The sequence below is a fragment of the Schistocerca gregaria genome, chromosome 2 (assembly GCF_023897955.1).
Source record: "Schistocerca gregaria isolate iqSchGreg1 chromosome 2, iqSchGreg1.2, whole genome shotgun sequence".
NCBI classification, from domain to species: Eukaryota; Metazoa; Arthropoda; class Insecta; order Orthoptera; family Acrididae; genus Schistocerca; species Schistocerca gregaria.
Window position 1 is genome coordinate 583,146,638 of NC_064921.1, and position 25,358 is coordinate 583,171,995.

The 25,358-nt window shown below is 41.0% G+C and overlaps 1 protein-coding gene across 2 annotated transcripts in view; it reads right to left on the minus strand.

Annotated features, from left to right (window-relative positions):
• The window catches only part of LOC126333672 (uncharacterized protein KIAA0513), a 285,554-nt gene that overhangs the window by 53,728 nt on the left and 206,468 nt on the right, over nucleotides 1-25,358 (minus strand). For both annotated transcript variants that reach the window (XM_049996755.1, XM_049996756.1), the window contains exons 6-7: nucleotides 10,440-10,629; nucleotides 2,981-3,206 (exon numbers count right to left, since the gene is read on the minus strand). In XM_049996755.1, the coding sequence (XP_049852712.1) occupies nucleotides 2,981-3,206; nucleotides 10,440-10,629 (416 nt within the window). The remainder of the gene's footprint in view (nucleotides 1-2,980; nucleotides 3,207-10,439; nucleotides 10,630-25,358) is intronic.

Below are 25,358 nucleotides of genomic sequence, written 5' to 3' on the forward strand. Positions count from 1 at the left end.
GCCCCCCCTGCGAGTGTGGGGTGCAGGAGGGGGAGGGAGAGGGGTTTTTGGTAACTAGTGTGACAGAAGTGTGAGTTCTCCACACATGTTGAAAACATGCCTCGTGGGGTTGGACTATAAATTACCGGTGAAACTTGCAGAAGATCACTGCGGTTTGGTAAGACACCCCTGGAAGGCGAAATGCCGAAAAATTGAGCAACAGGTCTGGGGGGTGAGCAAGGAGAATTATGCACACAAAAATGTCCATTGTTAGTTTGGAAATGAGGCAAAACCGGAACAGGTCATGATTGATAAGTGGCTGGGTGTGTTTTGCACAAATGGTGGTGTTGCACATGGTACAACAGTAACTGTTGTTATGGCCCATTCAGAGTCAAAGTAGGTGTGAGAATGTAGATCGCTTTGAACATTATATGATCAATCAGTAGGTACACAGTTCGAAAAGGTCCATCATTAGTGTGCATATGTGGCAAAACTGGAACAGTCGTGATTGATAGTGGCTGGGTGTGTTTTGCACAAATGGTGGTGTTGCACACGGCTCAACAATAACTATTGTTGTGGCCTGTTGAGAGTAAATGTATGTGTGTGAATTTAGATCACTTTGAACATTATATGATCGATCAGTAGGTACACAGTTCTGAATATTATCCACTTCACACTTCACATGTTGGCGAGCAACATGTATTGTTTACCTTGTAAGATAAACTACTGATGTTAGCTGGTTATTGATAATGTTTTGTTAGTAGTAAGTGATAACATACTCTGTACTGATTTTAATAGCTATATTCTCCACTGTTATGTTGATTTTGTTATTTACTTCTTTTAATATCCTTATCCTGTATTTAAATCAATAAATGTCAACCTCTATTAGATTTCCATTAAGACTTTATTCACTATTTTTATGTTATTAACTGTAATGAAGATACATCAACAACCCATATTTTTTTGGTTTATTCTATTCACTCCAGTATAAGTAGCCCAAATGCACTAGATGGTAGTCAGTCAGAACATGATAGTTAACAAGTGAACATCCAAATGTCAATGTAATATATTTCGTAAAGTGTCAATGTAATATACTCTGTAAACAAGTCTCAGGTTTTCTAGAGGATCAACTTGAATCAGTCTAAGTTGTATATATGTTTCATGAACCACTTTGGGGCAGTTCACATCCAGTAGCAATTGAATTAAGACCTAGGTAAGCACGATGATCTCATACTATCTATTCAAGCCTTTAAATATGTCTGCTTGTGTCTGTGTATGTGCGGATGGATATGTGTGTGTGTGTGTGCGAGTGTACACCTGTCCTTTTTTTCCCCTAAGGGAAGTCTTTCCGCTCCCGGGATTGGAATGACTCCTTACCCTCTCCCTTAAAACCCACATCCTTTCATTTTTCCCTCTCCTTCCCTCTTTCCTGACGAAGCAACTGCCAGTTGCGAAAGCTCGTAATTCTGTGTGTGTGTTTGTGTGTTTTGTTCATGTGCCTGTCTGCCGGCGCTTTCCCGCTTGGTAAGTCTTGGAATCTTTGTTTTTAATATATTTTTCCCATGTGGAAGTTTCTTTCTGTTTTATATATATATATATATATATATGATGATGTAAATAAAATAGAAAGAAACTTCCACATGGGAAAAATATATTAAAAACAAAGATTCCAAGACTTACCAAGCGGGAAAGCGCCGGCAGACAGGCACAATGAACAAAACACACAAACACACACACAGAATTTCTAGCTTTCGCAACCAATGGTTGCTTCTTCAGGAAGGAGAGGGAAAGACGAAAGAATGTGGGTTTTGAGGGAGAGGGTAAGGAGTCATTCCAATCCCGGGAGCGGAAAGACTTCCCTTAGGGGAAAAAAAGGACAGGTGTACACTCGCACACACACACACACACACACACACATATCCATCCGCACATGTATGGGAAAAATATATTAAAAACAAAGATTCCAAGACTTACCAAGCGGGAAAGCGCCGGTAGATAGGCACAATGAATAAAACACACAAACACACACACACAGAATTTCGAGCTTTCGCAACTGGCGGCTGCTTCGTCAGGAAAGAGGGAAGGAAAAGGAAAGACGAAAGGATGTGGGTTTTAAGGGAGAGGGTAAGGAGTCATTTCAATCCCGAGAGCGGAAAGACTTACCTTAGGGGGAAAGGATAGGTATATACTCGCGCGCACACACACACACACATATCCATCCATACATACACAGGCACAAGCAGAAGGCAAAGAGTGCCTTTGCCTTTAAATATGTCTGCTTGTGCCTGTGTATGTATGAATGGATATGTGTGTGTGTGTGTGTGCACGAGTATATACCTATCCTTTCCCCCTAAGGTAAGTCTTTCCGCTCCCCTGTGTGTGTGTGTGTGTGTGTGTGTGTGTGTGTGTGTGTGTGTGTGTTTTCCAACTTTCAGAAGACATGTTGTGCCATGTGTTAGCTACCCATTGCTTTTATAATTGTCCACATCAGAACAGGTATATTGATAATCAGTCATTAACAAAATTGATATGAAACTTGTACTGCGCTGCTAGTGATCCATAACTTGCCGAGTGATTGAAAATATGAAGTTCTGTTGATGTAAGTTACTGAGCCATGTGTTTAGTTAAGGACTTAAAATTAATGTCCTTAGCTGACCATCATAATTAATGATGAATTCAGGGGATGTGGAGAACTATCAATTCCAAATTCATCTATGAATGAGTCATTTGTTGCTGCCATTTATCATTTCACTGAAGCAATTGCAGCTTCCACAATGCTACGAGAAGAGACTAAAAGACTTAAATACAAGGTTAGTACATTTACAGGGTTAGTTTCTCATTTTACAATGGATTTAAGATGGTATCTTACAGTTGTAAGTTTCTTTTGAGTGTAAAAATACAGATCTCAGTAGTAGTTTATGAAAGAGAACATTACCAAATTAGAATATTTCATAAAAGCTTTAATATAGGCTGCCTTAAGCAGTGAAATATATTTTCTTACCCTAACTGTCCAAATGTTATGTTTTCCTGGTACTGTCTCTCATCTGTTATTGCCTCAAGCGAATTATGGTGAATTTCATCTCTAGTGACAACAGGTCGGTGCACCCGCTCACACTGTAGTGCATCAAAGAAGGCAGCATTCCAGAAGCGCAAACTGTGCCATATGGGCTGGTCTTTCAGATATGTGTACAAGTATTCTTTGTATGGTTCACACCCAGGAACATCAACTAGTGAAAAAAGATAAAACATGGCAATGTTACTATAATATTACAACAACTGCAAAGTTGATAGTATATCATCAGTGTCATTATGATATTACAAAAAGAAGTACAAGTACTACAATCTGGTCAGGTATTATATTTCACATTAAAAGTATTATTCTTTTTACAAGCATTGGCATTTAAAATGCATATTTTATTACCATTTTATATATGCACACAGGTAAACAAAAAATGTTTTAGAACAAGAAGTAAACAATTTTGTCATATGTTTTATGCCCTTTATTGAGTAAGCATCAACAGTTTAAATAGTTTCCACAATCAAAGCTAGCTCTAGCATAAGAGATAACCTTAATCTCCCAGTAGGCTTCTTGCAGGGATCTTACAAAACAATTAGACACACAAAATTCTGTTGCTTTATAGGAGGAATAATGCCAGTGAGATAAAGTAATATCTGGAAGCATGTATTTTAATTTCTGGCAGTATTTGTATAGCAAGGGGAGTGAAAATGGTGACAAAGTATCTGATCACCAAACTTTGTATCTCTGTCCTAGGCTGAATATAAATCACCTCTATGGCATCTCATGGACAGAAAACATTGGTGCAGTTGATTGTGATCCATCTATTGCATAGGTATTCACTCCAAAATACTGCTGCTCTCATCAGCTCTTATTGCATGACTGCCAAGTGAATATGTATTTCATGTATTCAGAGGGCCATAGACAATGCCATGCAGGATCTTACGCTCCCCCCCCCCCCCCCCCCCCCTACTACCACCACTGCCACCTTCAGCATCGCTACAAATAGTGGCTGAGGGTATAGACATATTGTCCACTCGGCTATGCGGGTTCATTTAGCAAACATCATGTACCTCAAGTCACAAAATGGGCTTGTTTGCAGCTAGATGAGTTCCATACGAACAGTGCAATGACATATAGAGTACCACGAACTGTCAGCATGGAGACCCTTGTTCCAGTTCCCCTTGACATGGCAGGAAAGATTGGAGCAACCAATAGTGGTGCAACCAACAACAATGGACACAGGAGTGGCACCAGGTCATCATTTCAGTTGAGTCCAGATTCTGCACATAGTATCACAATGGACATAACTGCATGTCAAGGAACTGAAGAAAACAAATGTTGCTGGGTTGCATTTCTCATCATCATACAGTTCACACCTTGGTATGATTGTCTGGAGAGCCCTGAGGTACACAATTAGATCATCTATGGTTTGTGTAGATGGTAATTTGGGTAGTACATGTTATATTCCCGGCATATTAAGACAAGTGACTACAAGTGTGGTTTGGAAAGTTCATGGAATCACTATGAGAGATCAGCTTTAGTGCAACAAGTTGTTCATGCTACATTCATTGGACAGTTTCCTGTAAACATGTGCCATGTCAATGCTCTTGGAAGAGAGCTGTCGTGGTGACTTGCCTCTGTCATTGTTCCCACGTAATGATTTGCGAAGATTTAAAAAAATCAAGATTCGAGCAGTGGTTACGTACTTCGTAAAGAAAGGTATGAAAGCAAAGGACATTCATGCTGATTTCCAGAATACACTGCAGGACTCTGATCCTTATATTCAACTGTTGCCAAGTGGACAAATGAATTTGTTCAGGAGAGCTTAGATGATGATCTGCATGGTGGTCCCCACAGGGGACACAATTATAGGAGAATACTATTCAAACCTCCTGAACAAATTTCTCCCCACAGGGGAGACAATTATAGGAGAATACTATTCAAACCTCCTGAACAAATTTCAACAAAAGATACGTGAAAAACAGCCAGGTTTAGCAAGGAAGAAAGTCATCTTCCATCAAAACAATGAGCGCCCCCACACATGTTAAGACAAGTGACTACAAGTGTGGTTTGGAAAGTTCGTGGAATCACTGTGAGAGATCAGCAAAATCATATGAACTAAAGTATGAATTGTTGCCACACCTGCCTTATTTACCTGATATGGCTCCATCAGACTTCCATCTCTTCCCAAAACTGAAAATTTTTCTTGGGGGATGAAGAGTCACTTCAAACAAAGAATTCATAGCTGGAGTTGACAACTATTTTATAGGCCTGGAGGAAACTCATTTTCGAGATGGGATCAAGGCACTGGAACATTGTTGGACCAAGTACATTAATCTGCAAGCAGACTACATGGAAAATAAAAAAAAAAAGTTTCAGTGATGAGAGTACTTTTTTCTATTCCGTTCGGAGAACTTTTCAAACCATCCTCATATTTTTCAACAAGATAACCCAAAACAACATGTTACTTATGCTGTTCTGACCAACCTTGTTCAATTGTTGTGCTCGACAGCATATTCTCCTGATATCTCAACCATTAAAAACATCTTTCATGGATTGCTGACAGTCTGGTATACCATCACTCTGGCACAGAGATGAAGCAGTGTGGAATGAAATTACAGTATCTACCACCCAAGTTCGGTTCAACTTGATCTCAAACAGGCTAGAGCTGTGAACTGTATTTTGCACACTGTACGCCCCTAGACTTCTTAAAAATTTAGTCTTGCATTCTTTTCATTACGGTGTACAAGCACAGTACATAACATTTTGCTATCCTTCATTGTGTTGTAATTTTAATGGCCAGTAGTGTCTAATGAGGGACTGTTTGTATGCAAGATGGTTATTGTCCTACAGTAGTATAAAATCTGCATGACTACATCGCTATTCATCCTGGAACAACAGCTGTCTATATTTGTAGCGCAAGAGATCCATATACAATGAGCATTACTGTTACTTAGGTATCAAGCAGCTACCAGGAATCTTGGATGTAGATAATGAGACTATTTGTAAACAGAGTGGCTAGCAAAGTGTGTTTCTAATTTTCTTTTGAATTTATACTCTCAAAGTGTGTTTCTAATTTTCTTTTGAATTTATAGAGAGTCTCAATCTTGTTTTGTTTTGCTCATTGAAGGAATTTGCACTCTGCTCTGAATCATAAACTAAAAGGTCTGCTTTTGCTGAAGGAACACTTCCTTCGACTGCATTGCCTCAGGCATAACTTTTTCAAGTTTATAGGTAGTGATAGTACACAAAATAAGTCACCACAATGATCTTCAAGCCCAAACAATGAGATATGTTTCTTAAGTGGAAATATGCCAAACTGAACTTCTTGATTAGTTTGTTTGTGTGTTGACTATTTTTTAGCTTGTTACCTGGCAGGAACACAAATAATTTTACACATACTATGAACAAAGGGCAAGGTACAAAAGTAACTACATGTAACATCCATTAATACCACAATATTTGAGTTTCCTAAAAGTAGACTGTCAATAGCACAGGCAGTTGCTTTGTCAATTCACAGTCATCATCATCATCACCACCACCACCACCACCACCACCACCACCACTGAAACAGCAGCTATTTACCAAGTAATTCTGGATAGGTCCCTTCTCTAAATTTCTTTAGACCAGAGCTTACAAACTCACTGGTTCTGAGCATGAGTACTCACACCTGCTCAAGCTCTCACTCACTAGCAGAGCAGTTGCAGCATGGTGGGGAGTGAGGGGAATACACATGTATCACGTGGTGTTGACAACACAGAAGAGGCACCACTGTGAAATGGGGAAGGAGCAGTTTCAACAGTGGTGCCATCAAAAAGCAGCAGTGGCAAGTCTGCATTGTGTAACATGGACAATGACTTCACATTTCAGTCTGCAGTGTGAGAAACCTTTTTACACAAAGATAAGAGTTTGCAAAATGTTTAAGTGTGTTATAAAAAAAGAAATACTTTCAGGAATTCAGTTTCCAGAGGCACTACATGTCTTACCACATTAAAGAATACAGAAATGGAAAATGTGAAAGAGCTGTGTATCAATAGGTTTAAAAACTTAGAAGGAAGCTATCTGAAATGGAGGGAGAAAAATCAAGTGCATGTGTAATTAAGATGAGTTACAACATAGTGTTCACTTTAGTAAGGCCCTTGCACCCCTTCACAGCTGAGATTTAATAAAAAAGAATACTTCATAGCTGCAGCTGAACATTTATGTCCACTTCAAATAGAAATTTCACTTGGTACAGTTACAAAACAAGACAATCATTTATCATACACAGTTTATGGCAGACACTGTTCAGAGCCTGTCACGAAACAAGCTGAGATCTCTTTACTTTCTCTCCTGTTTTGCAATGTGCCTCCTTAAATTCATTTTATTTTCATTTTTGCCTAATTACCATTGACATACATGAGTATATTTGCATTTCCATAAAAGAGAAAGGTTGGCTCTCAGTCTTAAGGAATGTAGCACCAAGTCTAATTTTGTTCTTAGTTTTGTGTATGTAATTAATTTCCTCATTTAATTTGACCATTTCTGGTTAATATTTTTGTTATATGGTGAAATCAGTAATTGTTTCATGACAATATTAGAGAAGAAAAGTTGCTACTCACCATATAGCGGAGATGCTGAGTCATGATAGGCACAACAAAAAGTTGCACACATGTCTGTAGTTTCAGTTGTCTGAGACTGCAGACGTGTGTGTGTGTGTGTGTGTCTGTGTGTGTGTGTGTGTGTGTGTGTACTGCTGCCAAAGGCCTTAATGGCCAAAAGCTATCATTGTGTGAATCTTTTTGTTGTGCCTATTGTGACTCAGCATCTCCGCTATATGGTGAGTAGCAACTTTCCTTCTCTAATATGGTTATGTTCCATCCTGGATTTTCCATTGTTTAATTGTTTCCTGGCTTAGATTCTATTGTTGACTTTACAAACAAATGTAAATTGTGTACTGATTATAAACATTTGAAGAAGAACTACTAGGATTCTTAAAGTATTTATTTCGCTTCATTCGAAAACACATTAGAAAAGCTAGCCCTTAATTAATTACATAATAATTACCAGGTTTCTCAAAAGTATTGTTTGTATAACTATATCTGTTAATTTCATTATTTAAACACATAATTCGGCCTAACCTCTTTGGTGAAAGAAATTGTAAAAAGAAGGAATTTTTCAATGTATTCAGTTAATTGAATGAGTTATGTTTTAAACACTGAACAAAGTATAGTTTCAGTGCCTATTATTGTGAGGATATATAAAGGCCTGATTTTTGGTCCTGAGCCAGTCAGTCCATGGCCAATTTTCAGAGGGAAACTATATACTGTTTCAAGTAACAACAATGCATCAACTTAACAATGGAATTAGTGTAACATAAATAGGCCATGTGTTAAAACAATGACAGTGTCTGTTCAATTTATTTGAGAAATAGTGTCACATGCACCTTATTATTCAGCAAGAACTGTATGGTTACGTATTTACTGCTCATAAATTGAACAGCAAACTATTGTAGCAGTATGCTGATGTTTGCCTGCAAGTTTTTATGGGGCTTAACATTTACCAATAGTGAACCGGCCATACAACTGTGTAATATTGGGGAGTTATGAACAGTGAAAGTAAAGAACTGTGAAATGCAACTGTGTAACTGTCGGCTAAGTCATTTACAGTAGTCATTGTTGAACTTCCACACCCCCATTTTTCAGCCAGTATAACAGTGAAGTACATTGACACCAAGGACTATCAACAAATAAAGCAGGCAAACATCGCAAGCCAGCTTGCAAAATCTTTGCAAAGATTTTACTGCATACTCTTTAGTGCTCTATGAAAGTGTAAATATCACAGGCACAGAGATGGATGTGACATTCCTAGCAGCATTGAAGAAAGTGTAGAAAATGAAGATTTGTTAATGAATTTATTAGTTTATGTGACCACAGACAAAGTGTCAGTCATGTTTCACAGTGCAACTAAATGGGAAAAAAGAAAGAGCTTCTAGTACCCAGTTCACATTGATATGCAGCTTGAAGTAACTGGTCTGTAATGCACAGGAAATATAAAGTTTTTGTATCTGCATAGGGCATGACAATGGCAGGAAACTGCCACTTAGCCACCAATGTAAACTATACTAGCTGACAATGGATCGAATACAAAGCCAGGGAGCTGACTCTCAAAGGAGGGAACAAAACTCAATATACGAGTTAATATATGGGACAGCAGAAAATAGAAACAACATGTAGAGAGCAGCATGGAGAAAAATACAAAATGAAGACTGCAAGAGCAACTGAACAACTAAGCACTTGGGAACAGAACACAGCCAGAGGTGAAGGCGAAGGAAAGAAGGAAGATTAAGTTTTAATGTCCTGTCAGTAGCAAGTTCTTTAGTGGTGGAGCTCAAAAAGGACATTGGTCATGTCGTTTTCAAAAGAATAATCCTGGCATGTGTGTTAAGCGATTTAGGGACAGTATAGAAAACCAAAAATGTGGACTGTAGCACAGAAGTTGGAACCTCTGCCTTCCTGAAATGTGAGTCCAGTGAGCCACCTTGCTCGGTCTAGAGCAGTACTACACAGCAAATCTACTGCGTGAGCAGATGATGAGTACAGGCCTGTAAGCAGTGAGCACTGTACTCCTTGTATCTTCACAGGTAGTGAGAACATTTATACAGAGGCAAATGCTTATAGAAATCTAAACTGCTTTTTTAGTAAGCCAGACAGTGGACGTACATATGGACACAAATGAACTGGCGTGGATCTCATGGCAGAGTAGTGCAGCAAGCTGCCACAAATGGTGCACACAGGGCATCCTATAGGCACAACCACTAACCCATGTTGTTCACCTGTTGGCAGTGATAGGCCAGGCCAGGCCAGGCCCATCAGATCTTATTTGTAATATTTTTTAAGAATGGTAAGTCTTAATAGTAGTTATTTGATGAATAGGTATGATTATTGGGAACTTATTTCACAATTGTAGTTTCAGCCTTTGGATCATTTTGAAGAGGTACTGCAATGCCAAAACTGCAGTTATGAAATAAATAATTTCTACAATCAATGGTAAATATGACGTCCTTTACAAAAAGACTTCTGTTTAAAGCTGTCTATACTTCTGTGTGCAATTCTTGAATAGAGCAGGGATAGTGGACTGTTCTTGATTGACTGTCCAACACACACTATGAGGTGACTTGCTGGCTTGTGGAATAGGAAATGTAAATGTGAGTGAATTCCATTTATTTCTAAAAGATGCTACTTGAACCATTCCTTACATCAGAACACCATTCTTTGTGTGACAGTCATGAAATAATATCAATGTTGAAATAATACATGCTGCTTTAGTCTAAAATATTTTATTCAAGCTAAGGATATGTAAGACAAAATAAAAATACATTATCCTATTACATTATGTTCATGTTTTTAAGCTTACTGTAAACATGTTAAAAATGATAAAATATATGTAACAGTTGTTTTACCTTCATAGTAAAATGTGAAACACATATTCATGAGAGATTTAGCTGGTGAAAAATCATCTGCATCAGCACATTCAAAGAGTACAATGGCAAAATATTGTACCAAACTGTAGAAGGTTGATTCGTCAACTCTTTTGTTCAACACTCTTTGTGCATTAACGAACCTTGCAAACCACAACCTTCCACATTCATGCTGGAAAAAGAAATTCATTTAAGTAATGCTATTTCATTTTAAATTGTGTAAAAAATGTCTTAGTAACTGAAGATGCCCATGTGATAGTTTGAATGGCAGGGGATACAAAGTATTCTTAATATTTTGGAAGACAAATGGCTACTTGTATAAATCATTTTATTGAAAGAAAAGCACATGAGTGCACTGTATTTTTTCCTTTCCCTGGGAGGTATGGGCTGGAGGACGGTGTGGACCCACCTTGCCTCCAGGTGTGTGGACCCTTGTTAGTTACACGTGATTTTTGATCATATACACTCCTGGAAATTGAAATAAGAACACCGTGAATTCATTTTCCCAGGAAGGGGAAACTTTATTGACACATTCCTGGGGTCAGATACATCACATGATCACACTGACAGAACCACAGGCACATAGACAGAGGCAACAGAGCATGCACAATGTCGGCACTAGGACAGTGTATATCCACCTTTCGCAGCAATGCAGGCTGCTATTCTCCCATGGAGACGATCGTAGAGATGCTGGATGTAGTCCTGTGGAACGGCTTGCCATGCCATTTCCACCTGGCGCCTCAGTTGGACCAGCGTTCGTGCTGGACGTGCAGACTGCGTGAGACGATGCTTCATCCAGTCCCAAACTTGCTCAATGGGGGCAGATCCAGAGATCTTGCTGGCCAGGGTAGTTGACTTACACCTTCTAGAGCACGGTGGGTAGCACGGGACACATGCGGACGTGCATTGTCCTGTTGGAACAGCAAGTTCCCTTGCCGGTCTAGGAATGGTAGAACGATGGGTTCAATGACCGTTTGGATGTACCGAGCACTATTCAGTGTCCCCTCGACAATCACCAGAGGTGTACGGCCAGTGTAGGAGATCGCTCCCCACCCCGTGATAGCTGGTGTTGGCCCTGTGTGCCTTGGTCGTATGCAGTCCTGATTGTGGCGCTCACCTGCACGGCGCCAAACACGCATACGACCATCATTGGCACCAAGGCAGAAGCGACTCTCGTCGCTGAAGACGACACGTCTCCATTCGTCCCTCCATTCACGCCTGTCGTGACACCACTGGAGGCGGGCTGCATGATGTTGGGGCTTGAGCGGAGGACGGCCTAACGGTGTGCGGGACCGTAGCCCAGCTTCATGGAGACGGTTGTGAATGGTCCACGCCGATACCCCAGGAGCAACAGTGTCCCTAATTTGCTGGGAAGTGGTGGTGCGGTCCCCTACGGCACTGCGTAGGATCCTACAGTCTTGGCGTGCATCCGTGCGTCGCTGCGGTCCGGTCCCAGGTCGACGGGCACGTGCACCTTCCGCCGACCACTGGCGACAACATCGATGTACTGTGGAGACCTCACGCCCCATGTGTTGAGCAATTCGGCGGTACGTCCACCCGGCCTCCCGCATGCCCACTATACGCCCTCGCTCAAAGTCCGTCAACTGCACATACGGTTCACGTCCACGCTGTCGCGGCATGCTACCAGTGTTAAAGACTGCGATGGAGCTCCGTATGCCACGGCAAACTGGCTGACACTGACGGCGGCGGTGCACAAATGCTGCACAGCTAGCGCCATTCGATGGCCAACACCGCAGTTCCTGGTGTGTCCGCTGTGCCGTGCGTGTGATCATTGCTTGTACAGCCCTCTCGCAGTGTCCGGAGCAAGTATGGTGGGTCTGACACACCGGTGTCAATGTGTTCTTTTTTCCATTTCCAGGAGTGTAGTTACCACCAACAACATTTACATGTAAAATACCAACTCTTTGTTCAACAGATAGTCATACAACAAACTAATTTTATCAATTAGGCCTCTACAGGTTTATGTCTGGTAATTACTGCAGTTCAGAGTTAGTGGCAGTTAACCTTGTTCATAATGCCAGTACACAGTGTGATTTCTTTCATCTTAATCTCTTGTGACCATTTTTACTAATATTACTATTATTATTATTATTTATTATTATTCACCTCTGTGACTGAACTTCCACAGTTGTTATTATTATAACTGCTTAGATTCCCGATGATATATTTTAAGGTTATGAAGTTTTACTGCCTGAAGTCAGTTAAAAAATGAAATACATACATTTTCATATGAAAGTTGGATTATGAGGGAAATTCTGGAACCTACCTCATATGAAAAAATAAAAAAAAAGGAAGTGCCATGAAATCTTATTGACAGGCAGTTTTAAGGTTTGTCTTCTTAATTCATTATGATGTTCTTTCATTATTCTTTTCTTTTGGGTTATTTATGATAGTATTTAAAAATTAATTTTACTGTGCTAGATTATCCAAGTATCAGTAAGATGCACTAGTCTAAAAATGAAAGAAAATCCAAAGAAATGGTATAAAAGTGAATTACTTGCAAATATTTTTTACTTTAAATTTCAAACAAACAAAGTTTAAACCTTGTCAGATATGTGACTCACATATTTATACATTAAGGGTCTTGAGAAACACTATTCTCTTGCTATTCAAGCTATTTGACATTTAAAATAGCCCTCATTGTGTTTACAAAAATACATTTATGTTCTGCATAGTTTGACTAGTCACTTGACTTTTATGAAGCTAGAGCTACAGACACATGTAGATGGTGAAGAGCGAAGTGGAGGATGGGGGAGGTGGGAAGAACAGGAGATTTGGAGGGGGTTCTTGGGGAATACAGACTACTGTTTAATATCTATAAATGCTCTTCTCATCTTATATACTGCTGTATAAAGACAAGTTTTGATTTAGAGTTGTTACCAAACATCTCAGAAAGTACTTGACTGTTTTATTTCATGTACTTGCTTCAGATTTCTACATGATACTCTAATGAGTATTTGGATGCACACTGACCATGATGAAAGGTAGCTGTTGCTTTTGAAAGCACCAAAGGCCATATTTTAAAGGAAAAACAGATGTGGATGTATCACCTATACTTAACTGCAGATACATTAGCAGAAAAATTGAGGTGATTGGCACATTTCGAAACTTGCGTAAAAATTGTGTCACATAAAGACTGCATGACAAGAATTCTGGTCCTTCCAGACCCATTTTTAAACACTCCATAGGAAGCTCCATTACATTGACATCAGGCAAAGATTACAATTGAGTTACTCCTGCTCATTCCTGTCCACAAACTTGCCTTGTCATGCACTGCTGGACATAAAAACTGCAACACCAGGCAGGATAGCAATTTGTTTATTGTGTGTGTGGGATATAGCAAGAAGAATACAAGTTTAAACTTGAAGTTGATTTGGGGTGACAGAATGTGAAATGTAGGACATAGAGGAGCCATTTCCAGCAGCAACAATGGCTCTAACTCAGTTGGGCAGCATGTTGAACTGATCTTAGATATCAGATACAGGTAGGTCATTCTATGTTCCTTCAACTTCATCAAGTTGCTTCAAGATCATCAATTGTAGATGCTTTCAATGAGTGAGAGATCTGAAAAATATCAATGTATGTCAGGACAGCATGGACAGCATGTAGTCTTGCATTCTCTGCTGAAAGATAATGTTACAGAGACCACAAAGATGGAGCAGAGTCACTGGCCTTAACATGTCAGAAATGTAACATCTGCTTTCCAAGTTGCTGGCTAAAAGAACCAGAGGTGATCCATCTGTGTACCCAATGGCACCCCACACCATCAGAGCAGGTGCTGTGCCCATATGACAAAGTTATATACAGTTCAGTGACGAGCATTCTCCTTGGAGCTTCCAGACCCAAATACTTTCATTGTGATGCTGTATGCAGAAATGGGACTCACATGAAAGAACAATGTGGTGCCACTCCTGTGCCCACCATTCTCTCTGGTATACCACTTTTGACATGCCTCTCTCTGCTGCTGTGATGTAATTGAGTTTAATACATATTATGAAATCTATGATACCAGTGGGTATTGATCTGTTCTCATAAATCTAAACAGAATCTTGGTACAAAAATCAATCTTTGTATTTTGGCCATTTGTGGTAAGTTCTATGGGACCAAACTGCTAAGGTCATCGGTCCCTAGGCTTACACACTACTTAACCTAACTTACGCTAAGGACAACACACACGCCCATGCCCAAGGGAGGACTCAAACCTCTGACGGGGAGGGGGGGGGGGGGAGCGGGCACGCGAACCATGGCAAGGCACCTCAGACTACACAGCTACCTTACGCAGTATGTAAACTGTTATTTCACTGAACACATATTTCACATTTGTTTAATTAAATCAATAAGACATAAATATGCTAATTTTGTAACTCCATTTTAATAAATATTTACACAAAATTTTATGATATTTAAATCTCAGTTTATCTAATAATGATTTTAAACATTATCATTGAATATCTGTGACAATGACTAAATTATTTAAGTTAAATTTATAACAGAATCTTTCTCCTTCCTTGCACTTGGTAGGGAGGGTTGTTCCAGGATGGTGTGTTGCAAAGATAGGTGTAAAGTGTAGTTGTGTTTAGTTGTTGAAAGAACAGTCTTGTGGAACCTTTTGTGAGACATATTTTGTGAACCAATCATCTACAAATTTATGAATACAGAAGATTAAATGAAGAAATTGTTTTATTTGGTAGTTATTAAACCATTAACTTGAAAAACCTGGAATCAGTATATTTCTTTGTACAGAAAAATCCAAAAACCAAATTCATACCCCTGAAGAGAAGACAACATAACCAGCAACAGACTCAGCTAAGTAACAAAACTTTAATTTATACAGTAGTAGTAGTGAGCATTCCACTCAATTATCTTTAAAAATAGGAAAATCTGTGAAGTGGATACATCATGATATTTATTATTGTAAATGTATTTTATGTGTACCAAGGGAAACTCCAACACTAGTCACAGATCTAACAGTCTCTGGTGCTCAATATGTCATTGCTCTGTTCGTGTGGATACTTGTCGCAATGCAAGCAAGCCCATTGCCTGACTCAAAGTACATGTCATGACTGTATGATACTGCATGTCTGAACAAACAACATGTTTGTCCTCTCAGGCATTAGGCAAATGGGGCCACTGAGATCATATGTAGCACTTAACAAGGCCCTCCTGAACCCATCACTTTCATATTCACATGAGAGTTGTGGTATTCCAGTCAATGTAAGAACCATTATTATGGAATGATAAGCTGCAGTCTTGAAAGTCCATGATTCTCTTACTGTTGCATTCTGACATGTGCTGGTAGATGCTTCTTCTACTTCCACAAGGCGTGTCGTTATCTTCCCACAAATTTCCAATGTTCAGATGCAATTTCTGAATGAGAAATCCACTGCATTATCTTTTCTTATACAGGATGAGCATTAATAAAAGTGACAAACTGCAGGGATGGTTTCCTGACTGAAAATGGAGGATAAAAGGTCCTATGAATGTGTATCCGGAAATGCATCATTGCTACAGTAGATGGCCCTGATGAATGACACTACCTCTGACCTAATACTGTGTGCTCCTTGTGTGTTGCAGGCTATGTGATTGTCAGAACATACTCTAAGAAGCAGAATGGTCTGGTATTAATGCCAGGAATCTGCCCTGCAGTTCATTAGTTTTATTAATATTCACACTGTATAGAGAATATAGATGAAATTGTTGCTGCCCAATTTGTGTGGTTGTACTCCAATACTAATCATTTGCATATCCAGACATACAGTACATTCTATCCTGTTTGACATTTGTGCCACCTTCATGGTTTTATAGTTTTGTCAGCCAACTGTGTAGCAAGCTAAAAGACAAAACTAGTGGATGATAGAGATTATCCGATCAAGCAAATCATACCTTTTCCTACATTTTGACAATATTATGAAAAGGATAGATTGCTACTCACCATAGATAGGAGACGCTGAGTTACAGACAAAATAATGAAAAGATAGCTATGCACTTGAGCTTTTGGCAAAAAGGCCTTCTTCTAAAGTAGAAAGGACACTCACATTCACACAACTGCAACTCCCACACACATGACACTTTCTCTGGTCCCTGAGGCTGGTCTGTGTGCAACCAACGGCACCCAATGGGAGAAGCAATCTGTATGTGATGGGGGTAAGGAGGAGGCTGGGGCAGGGACAGGGAGGAACATCAGTGGAGGGACTGGGAAAGATGATGCAGAAATGTGGTGGAGAGACAGAAGGACTACTAGGTGCTATGATAGGAGGGTGGGAGTGGAAAAGGAGAGAAGTAGAAGAGGAGTAAAAAACTATTGGGTGTGTTTGTGGAATAGAAGGCTCCTTCATGCTGGAGTGGGAGCAGGAAAGTGGATAAGTGGGTGAAGGACAGGGACTAGCAAAGGGTGAGGTCAGGTGGGCTTATGGGATATATTGCAGGAAGAGTGCCTACCTGTGTGCTTGGTAGAGGCTGTGAAGCAGTCACTGAAGTGAGGCATATTGTGCTGGGCAGTGTGTTCAGCAACTGGGTTGTCCAGTTTTCTCCTGGCCACAGTTAGCCAGTGGCCATTCATGCAGACAGCCAGCTTGCTGGCTGTCTGTCATGCCCACATAGAAGACAGCACAGCGGTTGCAGTTTAGTTTGTAGATCACATGACTGCTTTCAAAGGTTTGCTGCATCTGATGGCCCTCAGGGGCTCATCATTTGTTTGCTGAGTACAGGCTTGGTGACCCCAGGGTTCCTGAGCTGGGGGACTGGTAAGTGCTGCCAGTTCTCTGTCGCCATAAGCTCTGGGCATGATTCAGTGACCACCGCGTGGCGCAGCGGGGGAACATTGTGTGTCTCAGGGAATGGGGATCTTGGCTTGATCGCGCAGGTGGTGAGGACGGAAAACCCTCAATCTCAAGATGTGCTGCATGCTGATGAAATGCATGGCTGTTGAGGTGGAACAGTTGTTAGCAAGCAACCTCTGGGGAACCTGCTGCACCTCAGTTGTATAAGACTTACTCAGGCATGTGGGGCTCTGTCTGAGTGGACCCTTATTTCCCTAGCTGCTCATGGGACCAAGATGGAACCCTCGAACTTTTCTTCTTCTTCTCCCAGCAGGAAGGGTGTACCTCCTGGGTATTCTCACATCCATTCATCAAAAAGAATGAGGGAGGCTAATCATTTTGTTGTCAGTAAAAGGGTTCAAGGAGTCATGAATAACAATGTATTTGTAGTGATCAAGAGGAAGGAGGGGTCATTTGAGAAAGTATCCCCCTTCTCTATTCATAAAGGCTTGGAAGGACTGGCTGGTACCCTAAAATCTATTAAGTGGTTGTGCAATGGTTCCTTGCTTGTTGAGACTAACCGGGTGAAGCAGGTGGAACTCCTTAAGAAGTCACAGAAACTGGGAGAGTATGACATCATTGTTGAATTGCATAACTCCCTTAACTCCAGCAAAGGTAACTTGCTGGGATATTATGGACATAGATGTTGCTGAACTCAAACAAGAATGGGCACCACAGGGGATCATAGATGTAGAACAAAGGACTTGCAAGAACAATGGAGAGATTGAGAAGACTACCACTTTTAGCATGACCTTCAATTCTCCAATGCTACCTGAACACATCATGGCAGGTTTCCTCCATCTTAGGGGTCAGCCCTATGTACCTAACCCTATGTGATGCTTCAAATGCCATCATTTTCGCCATACAGCACTGAGTTGCAGAGGTGAAGTGACTCGTGGGAAGTGTGAAAAGGCAGGCCATGAATCTGGGACTGACTGTCCATCTCCAGCAGTCTGCATTAACTTTTCTGGGAGCCATCCAGTCTGGAGCCGAGCTTGCCCAGTTTTTGCAGAGAAATGGAAAATTTAGGAAATTAAAGTAACCAAGCTGATCCCCTATTTAAATGCCGAAAAGGACTATCAGGCAATGATACCCCCTGTCTTTACCACTTATTATGCTTCGTTGGTGCAGAAACCTGTTACTAAGGTCAACGCTTTGACTCAGATAACGTTCAGTGTTCCCTTATCCACCTCTGACATGTGTACTTGCACCTGTATGTGCCAAAGTAAAGTGAAAGCCATAGTGATCCAGACAGCTACAACAGAAGAGACAAGTCCTGCTTCCACAGTGCACAGCCCAAAGGCATGCCAAAAGCAGAGTGCCCCTCAATGCAAAGTTTATTCAACAAAAAGTGGCTCTCACTGCCCCCTTTCCCCCTCATCCTTGCTGGGAAGGGGAGTAAGGAAAGGATCCCAACATTCGGGTTGACAGCTGACCAGGTACCATCAGATGTCATTCTGGCATGTCTGATTGATGATGAAGACATCATAGATTTTGATGCCTCATCACCAAACCCAGTCAGCCCTAATACTTCGACTTGCTCTACAAGCACCTCACCAACTCGGAGCAAAGAAAGGGTAAATCAAGACCACATTGATGAAGTGGCTCCCACATACTCCAGTAGAATTATAAATGGATACAGGACTCATCTGGCAGAACTGAGACTCCTTGTACAGGACAGACCCTTTTACCTCTGCCTTCAAGAGACTCATTTTAAAGAGACTGACACTCCTGTAGTTGGAGGCTACCACCTTTATAGAAATGACGACCTTACTCGTGAGAAGGCAAAATATGGGTTGCAGCCTTTATAAAGGACGCTTTTCACTCCTCACCTATTCCCATAACAACAACACTACAAGTGGTTGCTGTTCGGATAGTGGCTCATGTTGACATTACGGTGTGCTGTGTGTACTTACCACCCCATGAGCCTCTTGATCGTGGGAACCTCACTCACCTTCTTGACGAACTGCCCCTCCCTTTCTCGTTTTGGGGGACTTCAATGCACACAGTGCTCTATTGAGTTCTAACACCACATGCCCCAAGGTTCCGGCACTTGAGGATGTGCTACAAGCCACAGTTCTTATACTGCTGAACATGGGTCAAGCCCCACATTTTAGCACCGCTACAGGTTTGTCCACCACCACAGACCTCTCCTTCTGCTTGATTGCCCTTGGGGACACTGCTCAGTGATCAGTGGATGATGAACTTCATGGCAGTGACCATTTCCCTATATGAATCCATCTGCCTGATGGAGCAGATCCTGGAAGAAAGCCACCGCGATGGCTACTAAGAAAGCTAACTGGATGCTTTACAGGCAGTTCGCTGTTTTCTAACACTGTGACGGCGTCCAGGACTGGGTATATCACATTTTCACCATGCCACTGATGCATCCATCCCAAAGTCTGCGAAAGTGCCTAGTGTCCCTTGGTAGAATGATGAGCATCATTTTGCAATCAGGCACAGGAGGGCAGCTATGCGCAGGTTCAATCGATGCCCTACAGAGGCGAATCTTGCATACTTTTGAATGATGCATGCAAAGGTGAGGAGAATCAGTCAGGAGAGTAAGCAAAGATCTTGGCAAGAGTTCTTGAACTCCATCAATAAGTCCACATCCGCTAGTAAAGTATGGTAAGCCATCAGGAGGATCTCAAGGCACAACTCTCAACCGTCAATAGCAACTGTACGAATAAAGGGGTCTCTTGTGACATCAATGAGGGACGTAGCTCAGACAATGGCTGAATCATATAAATCGATTATGGCTGATTCCAGCCAGGATCCCACCTTCCACTGATATTGGGAGGTCCAGGTGAAGGTTGCCCTTGATGTTCGTTCCACCAACATGGAAGAATACAAGCAGCCTTTCTCTCTGTGGGAGCTGGATTCTGCATTGTTGGTTGCTTGTGTTATGACCCCTGGACACGACCTGATAACTTACAGCATGATGCAACAGTTGGACTGATTGTCGAAGGAAGTCCTCCTTCAGATCTTCAATAAAATTTGGATCACTGGCAACTTTCCCAACTTGTGGAAAGAATCTATTCTAATCCAAATTTTAAGACCAGGGAAGGATCAGACAGACCCTGGTAGTTATCATAGTAGTAGCCTGACAAGTTGCAACAGAAAGACACTGGAGCGAGTGATCAATTGGCGCTTCGTGTGGGTTCTTGAAACTATGTTCCTACTCAGTCGCTTCCAGTGTGGGTTCAGGAGGTATCGCTCCACTCTCTATAACCTGACCCTGCTCGAAGATGAAATTCAACAAGCTTTCCTTTGTAAGCAACACCTTATCGGCGTTTTCTTTGATTTGGAAAAGGCCTATGACACTACCTGGCGGCATAATATTTTGTTGCAGCTCCATCAGTGGGACTTCCGCGGATGTCTACCAAACTTTAACCGATCCTTTCTCTCGGACAGATATTTTATATACAGGGTTGGGAATGCCCTGTCTGGCCATTTTAAGCTGGAGAATGGTGACCCTCAAGGGAGTGTTTTAAGTGTCATGGCTTTCACCATTGCAATCAGTAGTATTACCATCACAGTGCGACGTCCAGTACTATGTTCCTTGTTTGTGGATGACTTCTCCATCTTCTGTGCATCCTCCAGCCTCACCACAGCCACTCAGCAATTACAGCTGATGATCAGGTGGTTGGAGGAATGGTCTTGCACCACAGGTTTCAAATTCTCATTTGAGAAAACAGTTTGTGTCGATTTTAATCGTTCCTGCTGTCTGTTTAATTTGCTTGTTTTAAAACTGAGAGAAACCATTCTCACTTTTAAGGAAAAGATTTAGTATCTGGGTCTTATCTTTGATGAGAAGTTAACATGGTTGCCACACCTTAATGAACTGAAACTCAGATGTCTCACAGCTTTAAATATTCTGAAATGTGTCAGCCATTGGTCTTGGGGAGCTGACAGGGCACATCTGTTCCAACTTTATAAGGCCTTGAATATGGATGCCAGATTTATGGGTCAGCAAGGCCTTCATACCTTAAAATGCTGGATGAAGTTCACTACGAGGGTATTAGGCTGTCTACTGGGGCCTATCGCACAAGCCCGTTTGTTAGTTTGTGTGCAGAGGCTGGTGATGTCCTGCAACTACGTATCCTGTCCCTCTTGTGTCTTATGTCTAAAAGATAAGAAAGGAACCTGACAAGGTTTCAAACCATAACTCCATAGTGGATGTGGATTTGATATTTGAGCAGTCTACTCACTGAGGTACAATGGCTAGTTTGGTACTGTGTGGTGATACACTTTACCTGTACATTCTGATGTGCTGCATGATGTGACAGCATTTCCAGTTCCTCGTTTTCATGCATGTGTTTTCAGAATCCACCTGATCTGATTTTGCTAGATAAACTTTTGTCTTGAATGTGGATGTGGAATTGTATGCCAACCTCCAAGGCTGGCATTTTTTCTCCACCATGTTTAGCAACATCCCTCTGATTGTGGATGTGGGCCCATGAAGTTTATGTGAACATGAGAGAAATGACTTTTTGCTTTAGGAAATACTCCCACTGTCTTGTGTACATATCTACCAACTTTGCATTGTTGACATTCTACATACACTCTTAACCATTGGCAACAGTCTTTTTTAATACTGTGCCACACAAATTTCTCCATCACCAGTTTGAAGGTGAATTTTGCATTGAGATGGGAGAGGTTGTAAATGCTATCAAAAAGTACTCTTCATAGTATTTTGGGCATGAATGGTGTAAGTGAGAGCTAGATACATCACACCAAATAAGGCACTTTTTGCCTAGCAACCACACTTGTTTCAACTGAAGAGATTTTGAACCATCTTGAAAATAGTGTTGCAGTACTCATCAGTAGCTTGCACTGCTCTCAGCTGACTGAATTTATTGCAACAGTGATTACAGAGACTCTAGAAAAAAAGTCAGCCACTACATTTCCTGTCCCTCTTATGTGTCTTATGGTTGTTGTGAATTGCCCAGTAACCTACAGCCGGCAGAACTGCCAGTATAAACAGTCTTGTCTGATTTTGCAAAAAATGAAAGTAATTGGCTTATGATCTATGTAGACTGTAAGTGGTCTAGCTTCATCATAAGGACAAAAGTGTTGTATGGCTTCATAAATGGCCAACAGCTTTGAATCACATACACCAATCAGATTGAGCCTTCATCAGTTTCTGGGAGAAAAACCTCAAAGGTTTCCAACTATTCCTGAAATTTTGGTGGAGAGCCACTCTGATAGCCTGTTAGCTGGCTGGCATCTACCACTGTTGCTAATGGTTCATTATTGACTAGAGGGATAAGAGGATTGCTTTTTGCAAACTAGCCCTTAACTTTGCAATGGATCTGCATCATGAGCATCCCTGGTAGCAAATGCCTACCTGTAGTGTTGTTATTTGTCAGTATGTCAATGGAAACTGCATTTCTGCTGCTCCAGGTAGGTGACATCAGCAAAAATTGACAACCTCAGGAATTTTCTTAATTGCTCGCAATATGGTGGCTGATGGATTTTCTTAATTATTTCTATCTTCTCTTTGAGAGGACGAATACTGGCAGCTGAGACCTTGTGACTGAGAAATGTCACCTATTTCTGAAGCAGAACACATTCGCCTCATTTATCACCACACCATATTTATGTACCCTGTTGAACACAACCTTAAAGTGTTCCTCATATAATTCAACGTCTTTGAAAATATCAAAACATCATTGAGGTAGGCAAAGCAGAAGTCCAAGCCCCATGGTATTCAGTCTACATATCTCTGCCATGACTGAGCTGCATTCTTTAAACCAAATGGCATGTGTAGGTATTCAAACAGACCATAAGTCATTATCACAGCAGTCTTGAAAATATCTTCTTCTGTGTCCAAAATCTGGTTATAGACCTCCTTGCAGTCCATCATCTGATGAGTGTGGCTGTGGCTGAAACATTCATGAAATCCCTTATGTTAGGTACACAATAGTTTTTGGGGATTGTTCATTTGCTTAGAGTGCAGTTACCACTGCCTCCATTCACCATTTTTTATTTTGCAATTGTATGATGCCCACTTGTAACAACTTTTCAATTTCTGCTGCCACTACTGAGAGGTGATCAGGGGCTAGCATCCATGGCTGTTGAGAGACTGGATGACTGGGTGTCCTAACACGATGTGCCATGGTATGCAATACTTTCTGCAGGTGGCTGACAACCTCTTGTCTAGCTTCTGGACAAACTACTGGGTCAGGCAATGATATTGTTAGGACTTCTGCCTATAGCACCTGTTACCCCTCTGCTGTCCATCTTAATTTGTGCTGTACTTGGCATTAGTTCCAGTCCTTGGTGGTGTATGAAGTCTGCATCTAATATTGGTTCACTAAAATCTGCCAGTAGGAACCTCTACTTGAACTTTTTAGTAAATCCCAAGTCAACTGTCAATTCATTCTCATGATAAGTCACAGTGGATGAATTGTTAGTTGCCATAAGATGGAGAGTGACACCCAGCACTGTAGTCATCATATTTCGCCTGGATGGCAGCATACATACATCTGAGCCCAAATCAGTAAGATAGCATTAGTCTGCCTTCCTGTCTTTCACACATAAATGATGTGATATCGTGAGCAGGCACACTTTCTTTGCTGTATGTGTGGATATTGTCAATTTGTCATGAATACCTGTTTCAATATTGAGAGCTGGATTTGGCTATTTTTGACTATGTAACCTTTGGTGTCTGTGGAAGTAGGAGCAGCTTACTCATCTACAGTTTGGTATTCTTGTGGAACTGTACAGCCTGCTACGCCTACTGCAGGCCAGTAAGCTCATTTGGTAATGCACAAGGAGATGTGCATCCCATGGCCTGATCACCAAAATGCTAGCGATACCAATGCACCTCTGATTTTGTCCTCCTTGTGCCATCCGTTTGATTCTGCTGGCCAGATGGATACCCCTCTTCTTTATCTTACTGTGCACCGGTCTGATTAGGCATCATCAGTGCCAACAATTGCTTCTGGATTGTGTTCATCTGGTATTTCAGACTTCAGAGCTGCTCACTGATGTTTGTCTGTTACTCAAGTTGAATCATTGCAGTATGCTCAGTGTTGATGTCAGTAGCTGCCTCTGCTACCGCTGAGGTACTCTCCTGCCCCACTGCAGCATGCACCTTGTCTCTACTGCAAGCACAGAATTAATGTCACTCTTCTCACATGTCATCACCATTTTTGCTGAAAGCAGTAGTTTCATTAGTCATACATGGCATAGTGTTTCACCTGACATTGCTTCCACTTCCATGATGCTCCTCAGATGAAACCAGAAATCAGATGGTATTCTATCACTGATACACTTGAACTGAAGCACTTGTTGCATTTTTAGATCCAATGATTTACACATCCTTCTGACCCAAGTGTCCTTCAAGTTTGTGAAGATGGTTTCAAAATAACATCTGACACCATTTTAACTGCTTGGGCATCTAAGCTGTTAAGCACTACAGCAAACTTTGTATAATCACTAGTAATGCTGCTTTGCATGAATGCAACAGTTCAGTATTCTTCAGCAAGAACTTCAGTATTTGTGTTTTCATCTTCAGAATAGAAACCACATTAGACTCAGCAAGCAAATTGTCTGCTGTATTCAACATTTGTTAGTATAAACTCATGTCATCTCATAATGCAATTGGATTTTGCAGATCCCTAAACTGCTTCTGTCAGTCCTTTTGTGGGTATAAAACTGTTTTTCTGCCTGGCTTTGCTCAACATTATGACATGATATCATTGTTTCACATTGTACATTGCATGAGGTCTCTGCTTTTTCTTGTAATTTTGGGGTCACCAATTTATAGGCAGCCTCCATCATCTCAGCCATAAATATACAGAAACACACACAAACCGAGTTAACAAGATTTATTCACTTGATTAATCAGAATGGAGCTCAACAAAACTAGAACTAAGAGTAAACATAACAAGGTAAACCCAGCCAGTCAGCCAAAGAATAATATAAGCATTCTCAATCACTGTCCAAATTAGTTGCTTCCCACATAGACACTCAGTAATGTTTTACAGGATGCCTTCTCATGCCCACCACTTACAAAGTTGTAATTTCCCAATTGATTGTTGAAAGTTAAAGT